Below are 17,648 nucleotides of genomic sequence, written 5' to 3' on the forward strand. Positions count from 1 at the left end.
TTAACTGGAGATGCCAAGGACTGGATCTGGAATCTTTCTACATGCAGAGTAGATGATCTGCCACTGAGCCACTAGCTACTGCAGTGCAGGCCACCAACTCATGGGGAAAGGCTGTTGTCTTTACGCTTGCTAATGGGTTTATGCCTCACAGCTATTACAAACAGGCAGCTAGATTAGAGGGTCCTTGGAATTATCCACCATGGCTGTTATCAGATTAGAAGTTAATCAAATCTGTGTGGAATTATGGTGCTGTGTTGAGGGAAAGCAGCCCCCTGTGTTACAACGCCAGGGATGGCAAGGAAGGCCCGAAGACCCAAAGGCTCTCGCCTGCTTCCCCTTCCTTCCCACTGAGGACTGGCTAAGTGGGAAGCGCATCGATCCGCTGTTGCTGCTGCCGCCGCCGCTTCCCGCTCGGGCAGCTGAGCTAATCTTCCCCAATGCCGGTTCCCCATCCTTCCACCCCGCCCTTTCCCGCCCCACAAGAAGGAGAAGGCGAAGCCCGCGAGTAGCCCAGCCAAGTTGCTGCTGGTAATCCCTCCAGCTCAGATGCCGGAAAGATGCAGCCCGGGCGGGCGACTGCGCGAAAAGGGAGGCGCGTGACGAGGCAGGAGGGCGTCCAAAGGAAACGGGAGGGGGGGGGGCGAATGAATACTTCAGGTCGGCTTTCTAATTAAGAGAAATTCGGGCTGTGCCCCCCCCCCCGTCCCTTCCTCACGCCCTCCCCCTCGAGCGAGCTCGGGTTCTTTTTACGTCTGTGGGAGGCAGCATAAGAAGGGCGAACGGAGGCAGGAGGGGAGAACTTCTTGCGGTGGCAGAAGCAGGCGAGCGAGCGAGCCAGCCAGCGGCGCTTCGCGGGGTTGCCTTGCGGGGGACTTGGAGGAGCTGCTTCGCCCACCCACTTTGCAAGTCGATACCAAGCGCTGACTCTGCCGCCCCGGCCACCTCACGGATACCTTCGGCGCCGATATAAAGCGCGGCCATGGAGTAGGTGGGGGAGACTGGACGGCGTGAGCGCCGCGGAACCGAGACCGACGGGAGCAGCCAGGCGAAGCAAGCTTGCGGCGGCAGAGGAGAACCGTCGAAGGCACCCAGTGAGAGACAGGTAATGCTAGCAGCTGCGCTCCAGCAACTGCACGTCCCCAGGCTTACAAGGCGGCAGCGGCGGACGCTTCCCGCCAAATCCAGCTGCCTAACGGGAGGCTTGCTGAGCGCGGCGCGAGGGTGTCGCTCGCCTCTCTTGCGACGAGGGAGGCAACCCAGGGGTCTCAGCGAGAAGGTTCAGCTAAAGGGCGCCCGCCGCTGGCCGCCGACTACGCATGTGCTGGGTGGTACTTCCAAGGGAGCGCGGCCGGGCGTTTGGTCCATTGGCGTCTGCGGGGAGGGGGAGAGGCTAGCCGGAATGCACCTGCTCAGAAGGGAGGGCGCGGGGAAAGCCACCTCGGCCCAGCCAGCCTTGCCGGTGGTACCCCCCCCCCCCTCTTTATAAAGTGATTGCTCTGCGTCCTGCTTCTTGCAAAACTTTTGCACGAGGACATGCTTGCCTCTTGCGTGCGCCTTCTTAGCAGGACGGTTTCCCACTTCCACACGCGTCTGTTCTTCCTTTGTCGCCTTCTATCCCGCCGGTGCTCGGAGGGGCTGCTCAGCGTGGTTTCGATCATTCGCCTCCCCCCTCCCTCCCCCCCTCTTTTTTTTTTTTGTTACCGTTTCGCACTGCAGTCCTCTAGATTAGGGAGCGGAGTGGGGATTTGAACCTGTGTTTCTTTGCGCCTAAATTGGGCGCAATACTTGACCCTTGCAGCACACTGCCTCACATCCAAACCGCGAGGCGGGGCCGATCCTCTCCATTGGGTGCATGTCGCCCTATCGGGCTCAGTTGAAGAGCTTTGTGGGGGGCGGGGGAGGGGGCGTCTTCGAGTCTTCTCGCTGAGAAAGCACCAAGTTCTTTTTCGCTCTCATTCCAGTCCATTAATGGGCAGGATCGAAGACCCAAACGAGGTTGGGACTTTTCAGAGGCTCGCCTGGCGGGCTTGTGTTTCTTAACCCACGAGGGCTCCAGAACTGGCTGGAGATCGTAGACGACGGGCTGGCTGGGATGTGAGATCTCCAGGATCCCTGGGAATCCCGACGTCCATCGCTACTTGGGGACACTCCCTCGGAAACAAAGTGTGAGGATGTGAATCTGGGGCGGGGTGGGGGGAGTGCAGTGGCCAGGGCTGCGCCGCCAGCGTGAATGACAGGAGGGAGTCGCCGCTGTGCACATGAGGCTCCAACCCATTCCAGACAAGCAGAGGAGAGTTCCTCTGAGGTGTTGCTTTTGACCGACGCTGGCGGAAGTTCCTCTGCCAGGCCTGAGAGGATCGCTGTAGACAAGCCAACTCTTCTAAACTTTCTTATACCCAAACAAGAACTGGGCGGGCGCAGCGGGGAGAGGATTTGCCCTTTCTCCCTGGCTTCTTTTAGTGGGTTGGATCTGGGAGGAAGAGCAGCCTGCCTTTCTGGAAGGGACACCTGACTGCCTCCGCTTCCTCTCCCCAGTCTCATTTGTGTAGCGTGAGTTGTGAGGAAAGCCCTGGATTCCCAAATCCATTGCTGTAACGCTCAAGGGAGGACTTGGGTGCAGCAGATCGGACTGTTAGTTTAGTACACGGGAGAGTCCTCCGACCAGGATTGCCCCGAAGAGCGTAAAGCTGTCGTGCAGCAGCTAAGGATCTGAGGGAAATACGCCAGAGAGCAGAACTCCCCATTGTTTTGCTTGTTGTGTTTCGGCAACTGGCAGTTTCTTTCCACCCTGACATTCCCCCCGCCCCAATCCTCCTCTTTTTTTCCTTCCAGGGAATTACCCAGGAACGTGGCTCCATTGCATCGCTCTGAGCGGTTCTCCTTTGCAGTGCAATGTGCAGACTCCTAAAATCTCCTGCGCTGCTCGGACTGGTGCTTGTGATGCTTTCGGCGGGACATTGCAAAGAGAGAGCGGAGTCGAGTGCGGAGCTAAAGGAAAGGCAGAACCTCCTAAATCTGATCATGGAGATCATCCAGGAGCTGAGAAAGTACCACCTGGAGGACGAGGAGGAGAACGGGGCACAGTATAAACAAAACTATCTGTTGGACCAGAGGGAAGTGACTGATTATGGAGGCTCCTCAGAGGAACAGAGAGTTGGTAAGTGTGCAGACTGTGCTGTGTTAGGACAACACCCCCCCCCCAAAAAAAAAATCTGGGGAAAGAGAGAGTGAGAAATTGTCAATCACTTTAAAATTATCTTACATCAGATAAACTACCTTAACGTTTCTTGGAGGATGTTTGCAGATCATCTCAGAAAAGCCCTGGGAGAAATTCCTCAACAAGAAGATTGGTTGTGATGGAAAATCTCAAAGGGAACACCCACCCAACAGCATAGTAGAAGGGATTTCAAGTGCTTGCCACCGCTGGATGGCGCTGAGGAGCACAATCTATAGAAAGAAATCGGGAAAGCATCATGTAAAAGGGAATCAGTTTCCAGGATGGCCCCTTGGTAGTATTTGTTAATATAGCTGGTGATAATTTGAAAATTCTTTCCCCTGAAAGTTTATTTTTCCAGACTTCTACTTAAAAAAAAAACTTGTTTCATAGTTCAAGAAACTATTTCCACTGTACAAAGCCGGATTACCTTTGTTTTTCTCCCACCGTACCTTAAACTCTTTTTCAAACACATGTGGGCTACTTTCTTGCATCCCTCCAGTAGTGATCTGTGTTTAGCAATCCATTGGTGGGCTCTTAGACAGAGTTACTTCAGTCCAAGCCCCTTGAAATCTGCAGTGTAAGGTTGATCGTTTGCTTCTGTTCTAAATAATGGAAACTTCAATACAGGTTTTCAGAAGGATAGCACCCCTGGTGGTTATTTTGTTTTTTGAGCTCTTTAGCTCTTGAATAGAACAGAAATCCTATTACAACTGCCTTCTGGAGGATTTTGGTCTTCATATGCAATCATGCTACACACTTTAGATGCAGACTGTTAATTTGTGCACATGCATATTATGCTTTTCTTGGTGCCTGCACAGCACTGAAATTGCAATATTTGACTACTAGATACCACAAAGAAGTCTCAAATTGTTTGTCTTTCTTACTGTTTAATTTTAGAAAAATTCTAACATTGAAATTAAACATTTTTAAAATCCCATTGACTTTAATGAACAAAAATTATGAAGCACGTTTAATAGAGCATGTATTAAGTCTCATTCTCTCCTCCCACCAATCAGTGGCAATTAGCATTACCTGGGCTACTGTGCATTTTGATGTATGGTTTTGATTTATTTCTGTTCACTTTGTTTACACCTGTGAAATCTAAAGTCTCCAACAGTGCTAGTTTTTGTTGTGGTGGTTTAACTGGGTATTGCCTATTCAAGAAATCAGTTGTGCTAAAACTTGATTTTAGTCTATTTTATTTGCATTTATGACAATTGAAATAAACCTACATACATCGGAGCATGTTGGCCTAATGGGTGAAAAACAGCATGGTGTAGTAGTTAAGAGCAGTGGATTCTAATCTAGAGAACTGAGTTTGATTCCCCACTCCCCCAAATGAAGCCTGCTTTGTCACAGTTCTCTCGGAACTCTTTCAGCCCCACCTACCTCAAAAGGTGCTTGTTGTGGGAAGAGGAAGGGAAGGGGGTTCTAAGCCAGTTTGAGACTCCTTAGGGAAGAGAAAAGTGAGGTACAAAAACATCTTCTGAACTAATAGTATTGTTTCACTTAAGTGAAATAATTCTGTTGACAGTCATTTAAGGGATGTAACTTTAGGCATTTCCAAGTCTTTATGCTCTTTGGATACCTTTTAAAATCATTGAGACAGGACTGTGCTTTTCATCTGTTTGATTTTCTCTATTAGCATGGACTGTTATGCAAATGAGGTAGTAGGGCTCTAACCCAGAGGTCCCCAACCTTTTAAAGCCTGTGGGCACATTTGGAAATCTCAGACATTGTGGTGGGCACAGCACAAAATGGCTGCTGGAGCTTACTTTCAGTCACACATTGAATATTCTTATGCTGCGGTGGCAACTGCTGTCAAAGCAGTGTACAGCCAATCAAATCTCCAGTGGCCAATCAGAAGCATTGCTGGGCAAAAGCCCCACATGGCCCCACCCACTTTCTAAAGCACTTGGTGGGTGCCATGGCCCCCATGAGCATCATGTTGGGGATCCCTGCTCTAACCTGTATCTCTTCAGACTGCAGGCGGAGGGTGTCCCCCCCCTCCAAATGTACTAATACAGTTTTTTCTAAATCTCTCTCCTTGTTAGTCACTCTAGTATTCTACTTGCAGAGATTTTTTTAAAAAATATGATCCCAACCATTTTTATATTTGTCTACATGAATGTGTTGAATAGGTCTTCGACGGCTGAAAATCTGTTAATCCCAATTGATTAAAGTTCCTGCATAGCAATTCTATATCACTTAATTAGAATATATCAGCTCAGACTGTAAAGAGAACCTGTTATAATCAAAACAAAGCCAGTTCTGAAAGATTCCCCATTTTTCTGAAAGTTTTTTTTTTAAATTATTGTCACAATAGTTTTGTTCCTATCGCTGAAAACAATCATTACCTAAAGATCTTATCAGTCTTCTGTGTCTCTCTGGGCCCTGAGGAACTTTTGAGAGAAACATGTCTTTAATGCTCCATATGACACATTTAGGTCAGCTATGATAAGGTCAATTCTACTGAGGCTGCCTATACTAAGAAATAAGAATGAGTTTCAAGAAATGTCTAAACTCACCAGTGAATCAGATCTGGTTCAAAATCTTCTAGCTTTAAATGCGATAAGAGGTTCCAAGGGAATTCAGTGGCCACTTAGACATTCATTTATGGTAAAATAAATAAAGTATAATGTTTCATGTGTAATCAACATTAAGACATAAATGCAAGTAACTCAAAGCAATAAAAGATGACAATAAATCAAGGAGACAGCCCGAAGTAGCGAAAGCAGATTTCAGTAAACTAGTTATATTCCCATCCATTGAATACAAGATGTGGGAAAGCAACCACAGGAAGACAGACAAAGTAGTTTCCTGGGCACATTTTCTGTTTTGCTCAGTGCTTCACATAATTCCTGTAAAGATAAAGCCATTGGTTTATATACATTCAGTTTCTCAGGCATTTTCCCTGGATTGTTCTAATAGTCCATTATAATCCCATGAGTGGGACAGCAAGATGGGGATACAACATGGTATGCTTACTCAGGGGCCACTCTGGGGAGGCATAAAAGTACTGGTTTGTACATTGAAAAAGAAGAAAACACATCTGAAATAGAACAGTGAACACTAAACATGCCCATTGCTTTACCACAGCAATGCTGAGCTTCAGTTAAAAGTGGAAGTAACTGGAGATTGATATTATCGTTTGGCACACACACCTCCCTTTCCATTCCAAGATCCTCTAAACCAAATATTCTGATAACTGTTTTAAAGTCCTAGTTGGGGTATTAAGAGCACTTCCTCTGATCAAACACAGTTGATCCACCAGCAGTTCTTAAGTTGTACAGGGATCAGAGCACCTAACAGCAAGGATCTGAGCCTAAACTGGAATTAGGGGGTGGGGGGGAGAGGAAAATGTGCTAGGAAGTGTGCATTTTTCATTCCCAATATCCTTCTCCAGAGCCTTCCATGCAGCATGGAGTGGTAAAAGAATTCCCACTACCGAACTGTACTGATCAGATTCAGGACTTCCTGTTCATTTAAGCCCAAAGTTCCATTGTTACACTATTGTACTTGGGTGATGATGTGGGAGAGGGCTTTCCCAGTTGTTTTCTTCCACTTTGAGATACCTTCTAAGCCTTCAACTATTTTTCCCTGGATAAGAAATTTGTTAACTTGTAAAGAAAGGAATTACAGAACCAAGTCCAGGTTGTCTTTATTATGAGCATCTGTACTTCTGTGTAATGTAAGGCAGTACCAAAGAATATCTTGTGAAACTCATCATGGATGTGGAATAATAACATAAGATGATATCTGTTTCTGAAATTCTCCTTAATTCCCTCACCCCTGAGCATCAGCATCTATCTTCAGTAAAAGGCCATGACACAGCTCAGCCAGTTGATATGAACATAGTGTCATTTGAAAGACTGTGATGTGTGGGCAGTGCAACTTAACTTAAAAGTTTACCACAGAGCTAAGAATTGAAATGTTTATAGTGAGGTTGAATGGGTATACTTAGGGATCCCTGTCATCCCAAACTCTTAGAATTTTTGGGTGGGGCCCGATGTGGTGAGGTCAAGTAATGTCATGGGGTAGAAAGTGGTGATGTAACATAGAATAGCAGTATTAATAGCAGTACTCCCACATTCCATTAAGTACTGTGCCATCTGTGAATGTGTGTAGTCACAATTATGTGGCTACCTTGGTAATTAACTATGCACTAAATGTAAACTGCAGTTTAGCTGGTGGTGCCAGAATATTATCTCCCACCTCCAGTTTACCAATGCTATTGTTACCACAAGCAAGCACAACAAGGATTGATTTGCTTATGAGTCCATTGATTTAATTAGTTCACCTATATTCTTCTCTTATACCAGATGTGTGATTATTGTATAAAGGAAAAGTCCTCTGCACGTGTGCTGAGTGTTTGCAGTCTCAGCATTTAGGGGAGGAATTATTTTTTACTCAGATATACGTAGTTACACTCTCGCAAAGACCTTATTTTTCTGTATGGAAAGGTGGCAGGCTTGCTACTATACCTCCTGTCTTTTGCCCTTCTGCATTGAAGTGCCTTTCCCCCCCCCCCTGTGGTGAGAGACTCTAGAGCAGGGCTAGCCAAACTTGCTTATCGCAAGAGCCACATAGAATAAATGTCAGATGCTTGAGCTGCAAGACATGAACATCAGGTGTTTGAGAGCCACAAGACACGAATATTAGTAGTAAAAGGACTTACTACTACTAATATTAAATGTTTGAGAGCTGCAAGACAGGAAGGCAGGCAGGCAGGCAAATAGATGGTAGAAGGGGGAGAGAGGTAAAAAGAAAGCAATTTTAACTTTAAATGCATTCTCCAAGCTGCTGGCTGGCTTGGAGAAGTGATTTAAACAGACAAATGCCTTCTCCAAGCCAGTCAACCAGGTGGTGGGAGCTTCAAGAGCCTCAAAATATGTGTGAAAGAGCCACATGTCGCTCCTCAGCCACAGTTTGGCCACCCCTGCTCTAGAGTTTGTGTGCTTAGATATTATGCCTCTTTCTTGTTCTAACATAGAAACTTTATTAAAAAAAAAAACCTGGAAATTTTTATACCTCTTGTAGCTATAGTTCTGCCTAATTTACCAGGCTATTGTATGTATTACTAAGATGATGAATATAAAAAGTGCTTTGAATATTTTTACGCTGATCTTCATTAATTTAGAAGACTTACTCCTATGTAGTTAGTTACTGGATTATTTTTGAGAAGAACTATTTATTTATTTTAAAAAATGCATATTGCCAGGGACGGTTGCACCAGTTTCACACAAACACACATTGTGCAAGTGAAGCAACTGTACTCTGGTTCTGTGAAGAACATGAATTATTTTAGTATAATAAATGTCAATTTCTTTCATCAGAAATAGTTCCTAGAGACCTAAGGATGAAAGACAAGTTTTTAAAGCATTTAACAGGTAAGCAAAGTTTAACATTTGAATATGTTACTGTTAGTTGTTAACCTGTCTTCAGATACAAATTCAGTTAATCCATGTTTTCTTCTTCTCCAGGTCCTCTCTATTTTGGTCCAAAATGCACTAAACACTTTCACAGACTTTACCACAATACAAGAGACTGCACCATTCCTGCATGTAAGTGCCACAGCCTATAAACAGTTGCCAGCTGCTGAACTTAGTTCAAGTTTGCATGCAGCTATCGTTCCATTCCTGCAAGGAGCTTGTGGAATTACAGAAATTAATCAAACCACAAACTGTCGCTAAAATAAAATGAAGTTCCAGTGTGGATACCCATTACCTGTCATTGTTGATTGTAAAACAGGCATGTTTACTGATCATCAAGTTGTATTCCATGGAAAAATATTTTGCTGTTGCTGCGGTTCCTCAGAGAGGTATTAATGGCTCCCATTTCATTTGCCATCAGCTAAAAATGACCTTTCTGCAGGGAAGGGATAGCATCTGAAATCAAAACAGACTGTTCATATATTCCAGTTGTATTAGTCAACTCCTTTACCTCAGATTTGCAGCACAGTAACTTGACACTTAAGCCCATATGCTGATAAACTTTAATAAGTCAAATATATTTTAGCTTGGGATAAGTTTTTTTTTTAATGTTTTCTGCCACTGCAGTTGACAGAAATAACAATGGATGCTGATCTTCATTCTTAAGAACAAGGGCATATTCTCAGCATCTCAGATTTGCAGGTTCTCTGTGTGCCAACCAAATAATCTCAGAAAAGGTGGCCTATGGATAGGGTGCTTCTGGTGACGCATTCTGGTAACATCTTCTCATCCAGCCAAACTGGAATCCCAAGCTAGACCTATACTTTTATCAACTCTGCTCAAATGTACATATATTTACATATTTAAAACATCTATATCTTGTCTTGACTCAAGGCAACTAGCAATGCAGCAATCAGGTTGCAAGGATCCAAAAGATACTAGTACAGTATAATTTCTAAAAAGCAGATATGTTTCAGTTAAAATGAATACAAACTACATATTGTTGAGGGCAGCTTCTTGTGAAGATATCCAAGTACAAAACGATTATATAGACACACATACACATGTCATACAGAGGCAGTACACAGTTGAGAAACCAGTAATGGAAATTTGCTTTTGCCCCCCGAGATCGGAAAAAAGAGTCAGACACAATGCATTGGTATAAACTTGGGCCACTTTATTAAACATCATAATAAACGGCAAGGGCACCCAACCAGTGGCCTGGCCAGGGCTAGGGGTCACCACGACCGCTCCCCTACCATTAGCGGGCAAGAGACCCAGCTCCCCAGCTGGAGCTGTGTGACTCAGTTCCCGCCAGGGAGGCACGCACCAGAGGGCCCAAACCCAGACGCACGTCTCGACGGAAGGCACCCTCTAGTCGAGCCTCCAGGACGGTCTGCATTCTCCACAGCCCGGGTCACCAAACCCCAAGGTTGATCATGCCAGACCCCTAATTCCCCAAAAGGGGGATGCTTCACAGTCCTCCTCTAGCCACATAGTGCCCTAAACCCCCAAAACCTGCCAACTAAAGTGACGACCTATTTAACAGCACCTCCCGATAGCCAAATCCACAATCCACTCTACTGCTATGTAGGGTAAGCAAAAAACACCCCCCCACAACTGCCAATCAGCTGGGCCGTAAAAAATTCCTACCCGGCTCCCCAAATGAGGCAACCAGCAACCACCTACATAACAGACAGGGTGGGCAGGCCAATCGTCTGCAGGACTGTAAGCAAAGCATGGGGTTGGCCATTAGAACTGCCAGGCCTCACCCACAGCATTGCGCATGTGCCAAATGGCGCATGCAGACTCTCTCCTCCCCGGGCGGCAAACAGGCTAATGCAGCCTAGCAGTGTTGCTGCTGGCTGCAAGCTTTGGAATGTATATATTTTAACCAGCAGATAATACACACCTGTATAATTGCTGTGTTTTGTAGTGACACTAAGGAAACAAATCATTGTGATAAGGTTGCCTAACAGTAGTAAAGTTCTGCTTTGGACCCATGATTCAAAATAAATACTTCATTCTAGGTATGTAAGCCTATCCCAAACTCTGAATTGTTGATGATAGCTTCACATGGCAACTGAACCTCTTATCTATGAAATAATTTCCTCATCCCTATAGTACACCATTGGCTGGACTAGTAATGAATGTCAGATCCTTCCACCTAACAAACAAACAAATGTATATATTATTGTCATGTTCCTCAGTTCTCCTTAATGGAGCATCTTTAATTTGCCTTTCCGTTCCCTCAATAACTTTAGCTTAACTTGGCAGTCTTCTTATACAACTTGGCTCATATTCTGATTTTTAGGTTTAGAGTTTACATTCATTCTTGGCAACTGTTCATAAGACAATTACTTACCTTTGCAAGTTGGACAGTTGTCATTTGATGCATTAGCAGAGTTATTCATTCTGCTGCCAGTTACAGCAGACTTTTCAGTGCTATATGAATTTGACCTCACCCTGGTTAGGTTTCACACACAAAGAACCATCCTGATGCTTCCTACTTAAATTAGGTTGAAGGAATTCTCAACTCAGAACATGAATGTTCTCTAAATATTTCCCTTCCAAGCCGTTATTTCCAAATCTCATTACTTGCATAAGCATTTCTGGCTTGGAGATTTTTGTAATTCTAATACTTGGTGTTCTACAAAAAACTTGTTGCTTATCACTTACCTTTTTCATAGAGAATGTTTCTCATAATGTCAGTAAACCTGGGTTTGCTACCAATGCTGCATCTACACAGCAATTATTCTATGTTGCTTTCAGTGCATTTGCAGCAGTAGAGGCATTCATAGAGTATTTCCATGATCACCTGAGGAATGAATTCCTGCCCCACTTCATCTTGCCCTCTCCATTTCTTTCCAAACAATCTGTACAAAAACTGCCTGTATCTTTCCCATTATGTCCAGTGTGATGCAGTGGTTAGAGTTCTGGACTGGGATCTGGGAGACCCCAGTTCAGTGGCCCACTCTGCCATGGCCGCTTGCTGGGTGACCTTGGGCCAGTCACATTCTCAGCCTAATGTCCTCACAGGGTTGTTGCGAGAATATACAGAAGGGAGAATGATGTAATCTGCTTTGGGTCCCCATTGGGGAGATAGTGCAGTAGAAATGAAGCAGATAAATAATTACAGTGAAAAGGGCTACAATTGCAGTTTTCAAAACAAAAACCCAGAAGCTGGAAATTAAGAGGCTCAATTAAGTAGCTCATAGCAGTAGATTTTTATAACAAGATAGCTTTTTTTTTTTTGCTGGCACAAAGAAAAATAATGTTGATGTGGGAAGAACCTTCAAAATGTAAAACTTCCTATCCAGATAGTACTTGGATTGTATTCTTTCAAAAAAGAATGAGGCAAAGCCAGTTTGGGAAAAAAATGGGGCAAAACAGGGAAACCTGGAAAGTGGTTGATTAGAGAATGGCATTCTGTAAATTCTCTGGGGCAGGGGGAAGCACACACCAGTGTGGAAGAAAGGCCAAAGCAAAACATCTGTGTGGAAACATTCATAATGTATATTTGTCAGGGAACTGCAGCCAAATAGCTCTCGGTGTACCTGTTATGATTCATATATTTGCAAATACAAACTGATCACATTCACGTTACATTTTTGGGTAAACACTTTAAACAATATGTGAAATGACTAAAACATAGGCAACTTTCACAGCTCAGGAGCCAAACACTAAGGTATAGAAGGCATTTAATATAGCACTCTTGCTGAAACTAAGCAAGTATGTGAGTGCCTGAATGGAAGGACTCCTTGGTACCTTTTGCTTGCTGCTTTGAATTCTATGAAGGAGGGCAGAATGTAAGTGCAATTCATGAACAAAATGCAACTGTTCTTTCCTGCTAGCTTGCAACATCGAATGATTTTTCATGTTATCAGTCTTTTGATATCACTGTTAACAAAGACAACACTACAATTCTAGTGTAGTGCTTGGTGGAGTCAAAGTGTTACGCTTGCTATATACAGCATGTATGTACAAGGATGACATACATAACTGACTGTTTTTACAGATGTTTTGCATGTAATGTTAAGACCGTACTAATCCTGTTGTGGGCTACACTGTTTGATGTCCCACAAGAAGATTTTTGGAGTATGAAATTTTTGAGAGTCAAAACTCCCTGTATTTTTTTAACCAGTCAATAGCAGTGTGTTGGTTGTTTAATTTCTATTTATGATCTTTTTCTCTGTAGACTATAAAAGATGTGCCAGGCTTCTTACTCGGCTAGCAGTAAGTCCAATGTGCATGGAAGGATAAGGTAAGCTTTTGGTACAAACCAAATGGCACTTTATTTGCATATGTCTAACCACAACTACATTGTAATATCAAAAACTCACAAGGGTCAAAACAATATATATATTTTTTATTTATCTAAGATTTATATCCCGCCCTTCCCACTGGGTGGCTCAGGACGACTTACAACATGTAAAACTAACATAAAATATAAAATTAAGCATTAAAATTAACATTTCATAATTTATAGTTAAAAATCTAAACAATTATTATATACATAAACATTAAAATCATACAGCGGTCTTAAAGCTACACTCGATTCAAGTTCGATTTCAGATTCAGTATTTCGGTGTTCAGTGTTCGATGTTCGATGCCAGTTAGCTGTGGGCCAGCCAGAAGAGGGCTGTCTTATAGGCCCCTTGGCTAAAGGACCCCCCCCTTCAAAGAGATTGGACTAACTGCCTTTATATGTCAAAATACTAGTTTAGGGGTGGCCAAACCAGTTTGGTGTAGTGGTTAAGTGTGCGGACTCTTATCTGGGAGAATCGGGTTTGATTCCCCACTCCTCCACTTGCACCTGCTAGCATGGCCTTGGGTCAGCCATAGCTCTGGCAGAGGTTGTCCTTGAAAGGGCAGCTGCTGTGAGAGCCCTCTCCAGCCCCACCCACCTCCCAGGGTGTTTGTTGTGGGGGAGGAAGGTAAAGGAGATTGTGAGCCGCTCTGAGACTCTTCGGAGTGGAGGGCGGGATATAAATCCAATATCTTCTTCTTCTTCACAAACTGCAGCTCAGGAGTCATGTGTGACTCTTTTACACATATTGTGTGGCTCTCAAAGCGCCCAGTGCCCCCAGTGAATGCATTTAAAGTGAAAGTTGCTTTCTTTCCATGTCCCTCTTCCCTCCCCCATCTACTTGCCGTCCTTCTTTCTTTCCTTGCAGCTCTCAAACATCTGATGTTCATGTCTTGTGGCTCTCAAACATCTGACAATTATTCTATGTGGCTCTTATGTTCAGCAAATTTGGCCAACCCTGTACTAGTTATTATAAAAGGAACTCTCCCACCATACTTCTGGGCTGGAAAGCATTATAAAGAATTAAACCTAATGTATGAATTAATGTATGAATTAAAGTATGAAAACTGGGGAAGGCAAGCCAAACCACCCAATAAAAAGTCTGCAGTGAAAACATCGTGGTGCAGTGTCACCCCAGAGTCGGAAACGACTGGTGTTTGCACAAGGGACTACCTTTACCTTTATGAATTAATAGTGAATGTTTAAAAAACAAAGCATCCCAGGCAGAGATGATTCAACAGTTGAGTCAACATCAATTTCCATGTATTGGCATTTGTCATCTTTATTTATAACTGAAGATTATGCACATATTTTAATAAATACATGTTTCTATTTTGTGCATACAGAAATGAGTAGGGCATCTATGATAATTCACTTATTATATATTCTTAGCAAAGAAAACATTGTATAGATCTGAAGTCAGAGTTGCATTTATTTCTCATTGAAGTAGATGCATAACTAATGTAAGCATATTGGGTTTGTGTGTTTTGAATGTTGTTAGAACATTCAAAACACACAAACCCTGAAAACAAAATTCATGCCTACTGGAATTAGCATAGTGATGCAGTATTCATCTTTGAAAACTTGTGAAAAACAAATGTAGCTACTTAATATAAAATACCCACTCACAAATGAAGAGTGTATTTCAGAGGCTGGGCTTATGGTTCTTTCAATAGTTATTTTCTATTTGTTGAATTTATTTCAGTGATGACAACCACAAATATGGAAAGCCGTGCCTTTCCAAAGGCAGGCAGCACTATGCAAGACAGGAAATAAGGGGGTATAAGAATCTCAGCCAAGTTTGGTCTGAAGTGCCTCCCACCAAATAAAAGTATTTGCAAGGTCTAGTCCAGGAGTGGCCAAGCGGCTCAGGAATCACATGTGGCTCTTTCACACGTATTGTGTGGCTCTTGAAGCCCCTACCACCCTATTGGCTGGCTTGAAGAAGGCATTTCTCATCACTTCTCCAAGCCAAGCCAGCTGGCGGCTTGGAGAATGCATTTAAAGTAAAAGTTGCTTTATTTTCACCTCTTCCCTCCCCCATCTATTTGCTTTCCTTTCCTCCTTCCTTCTGGCTCTCAAATATCGGATGTTTATGACTTGCAGCTCTGAAACATCTGATGTTTATTCTGTGTGGCTCTCATATTAAGCAAGTTTGACCACCCCTGGTGTAGTCCAAGAGGCGTTAATTCTCCGTTTTCATGTAGGCCATAATGGAGAATTGTCCTCAATCTATGCTATTGCTACACTAAAAATGCAAGAGTTGCAACCACCAGACCAGCTGCTCCCTTCTTACTCTGTGTGAGACTGTCACATTTGCTTCAAGGTGCGTTAGACGTTTGTTGAACAATATCAGATAAATGCACAAGAGACTGGAGAATGTAAACACTACTTTGTCATACTGCCATCTCAGTAAGCCAAGTAAATCAAGATTCAAAGGGGGGAAGAGAATCTTACTTCACCATTTATAAAAACTACTTCCTGGGCGTTATTCCAGGATTTAAACCGATCTAATGAGAAGAGAATTTGTCCTTTCACAGATGATGATCAGTTTGGAATAACGTGCCAAGCAGACATGTTTCATCTAAGCTCTTGTTCTCTCTTAAGACCTGTTCACACAATTCACATCTGCATGTGGTAGCCATGGAAAAACACTGAAGAGGGAGACTGAGGGTCAATTCATAGTAGTTTCGCTACACAAATCCACTACACCAAATGTTACTTGTAAGCAGAATTCTGACCATACCACTAAGTTGTATGACTGACTTGGAGAGAAGCTCGGAGCCAGCATGTAAATACATTTAAAAATCACTATGGTGCACTTTATGTGAGCAGACATTTCATAGTGCCTTTCAAACTGAGCATCATGTGCTGTTTATACAGGACATTCTAATTTCCATAGATGGCAACCATACAGTTGTTTTAAATTTAGCATGTTTATTATCTTGCTTTCCCCCCTTAAACAGCAGTTCAAACCATCTAATAAAAAAGTGCAAATTATAAAATCAGAATACACCTTATAAGTGTTTGCACTGATGAATATGCCTATGGCATCACTATGTTAATGACACTGCTTTAGTACAGCTGTTGATATAATTGATGTAAAGTTAATTAGATGCCAGGTATGGCAGCAGCTATTGGTTAGACTCTGAATAAAGTTTACATCGCTAACAAAAACAGCTGTTGCCACAAAGCAAAGTTTAGACATATGAAAATGCGTAGTATAGTGAGAGACTATACAGGTTTTAAGAACAGAATGAATTCTGAGTCTTTCCAATTCCCCTCCCCCCAATAACTGTGTTGGACTAATTTACGTTCACACCAATCTAGTGAGAGGAGTATGATAGAGGAAGTTATGATTTTAAATCAAGTTTCCCTGTGAATTTACTGCTTAATAGCATATATGCTGTAATGCATCTAGCTTGGCTATTAAAATGAAACACTTCAAATTAAATTAGTGCTTTAATTTTTTTTTAACTGCTGAGGAACAGCATCCAGATTACATTTCCACTGAAAAGCAGTGCACATTTCTCCTCGTGACATTTGGAGATTTGAGTCCGCATACCATCTCCAACATCAGAAACGGCGGATACTAGCTATCCTCCCAGAGCTACCAAAGGCCATCACTACCATCTAGACAAGTTTACTGAATATAACTTTTTGTAGCCGTTCCCATGCAGTGATTGGACTTCTGTGGTGGTGCAACAGTGCTGCAACTTCTACTGAACTTTGCACTGTTCTGTTGAAAATATGCTCATTTTCACCTTCTGTCTCAATTGCATTAGCAACAAGATAGAATTGCACTAGTGAACTTCATACCTGGTGGTGGTGCTGCTGCTCCAGTTCTAAACTAAGTAAAATGACTGAATCCTGCTTGCATGTGTGTCCGAGGGAAAACCAATCAACTAAACAAACGAAGACGATTTTTCAAAGCAGTAATTTGTTGTAGATTCTTAAACTCATGGAAAGGAAATACTGCATAACCAATTATATCTTAACTGATTTATAAAGATGTCAGTGTGTGGAATTAAGTAACTAAAATCATTTTGTATTTAATGAAAAAAAATCTTATTTTGTTCCAGATGTTGGTCTTATCAAAGGAAAAAAATAATAATCAAGAACCATGAGAAGTGCCTTGGAAACTAACAGGGAAATCAAATACCATCTTTGTAACATATTCCATTGTGAACAAGAGATTTATTTTTGCAAGTTGATGGACTACTTCTCATAATTCTTTAAATATGTGTTTTGTATACTTGTCAACACTGTTTACAGATACATTCTTTATGGTAGATAAACTACCACTAGAACATCAGTGTTTAATACTTTTAGCTGCCCTACATCAGAAGCGTTACATTGCCAAAAGATCCAGTAATATCACCCTTTTCAAGTAAAAAAATTTACATTCTAATACTTTGTGGGATCCTGGTCAAGGAGAAGTTGAGACCTTTCATGCTTAGGCAATTACAAAAGGTTTGGTTACAAACTTATTCACAAATCTGTATGGTCAGGATCAAATCAAACTCCTATAGTACGAACTGCATGCCACGTGCAAAAGACAAATGTGTTTTAAGTGGAACTTTGAATTCTGACATATGTTTTCTGTACAAGAGAGGTATAAACATTCCAGCTAAATGTGCAATATGTAAATAATGTAAATATCGTAAGTAATAAAGTGTTTGGTATATGA

At 42.7% G+C, this 17,648-nt stretch overlaps 1 protein-coding gene across 4 annotated transcripts; it reads left to right on the forward strand.

The window, feature by feature from the left end:
- The first annotated feature begins 512 nt into the window (after positions 1–512).
- ALKAL2 (ALK and LTK ligand 2) lies at positions 513–17,648 on the forward strand. 4 transcript variants are annotated; one of them, XM_060234676.1, is made up of 6 exons: positions 513–1,102; positions 2,833–3,157; positions 8,554–8,607; positions 8,701–8,781; positions 12,848–12,913; positions 17,041–17,648. In XM_060234676.1, exons 2-5 carry the CDS (start codon positions 2,893–2,895, stop codon positions 12,910–12,912), a joined length of 465 nt encoding a protein of 154 aa, XP_060090659.1. In that variant the 5' UTR covers positions 513–1,102; positions 2,833–2,892; the 3' UTR covers position 12,913; positions 17,041–17,648. The 4 variants fall into 4 exon arrangements, with proteins under 4 accessions (XP_060090659.1, XP_060090650.1, XP_060090669.1 ...); XM_060234667.1 differs by having other exon boundaries at positions 990–1,102; positions 12,848–12,924; XM_060234686.1 differs by having other exon boundaries at positions 1,094–1,328.

Source organism: Heteronotia binoei, chromosome 1, assembly GCF_032191835.1.
Source record: "Heteronotia binoei isolate CCM8104 ecotype False Entrance Well chromosome 1, APGP_CSIRO_Hbin_v1, whole genome shotgun sequence".
In the NCBI taxonomy this organism is placed as follows: Eukaryota; Metazoa; Chordata; class Lepidosauria; order Squamata; family Gekkonidae; genus Heteronotia; species Heteronotia binoei.

Coding starts and splice junctions, on each gene's coding strand:
- ALKAL2 (XM_060234676.1), top strand. CDS start 2,893: ATGTGCAGACTCCTAAAATCTCCTGCGCTGCTCGGACTGGTGCTTGTG. Junction 3,158..8,553: donor CTCAGAGGAACAGAGAGTTG/GTAAGTGTGCAG, acceptor TTCTTTCATCAG/AAATAGTTCCTAGAGACCTA. Junction 8,782..12,847: donor AGACTGCACCATTCCTGCAT/GTAAGTGCCACA, acceptor TTTTCTCTGTAG/ACTATAAAAGATGTGCCAGG.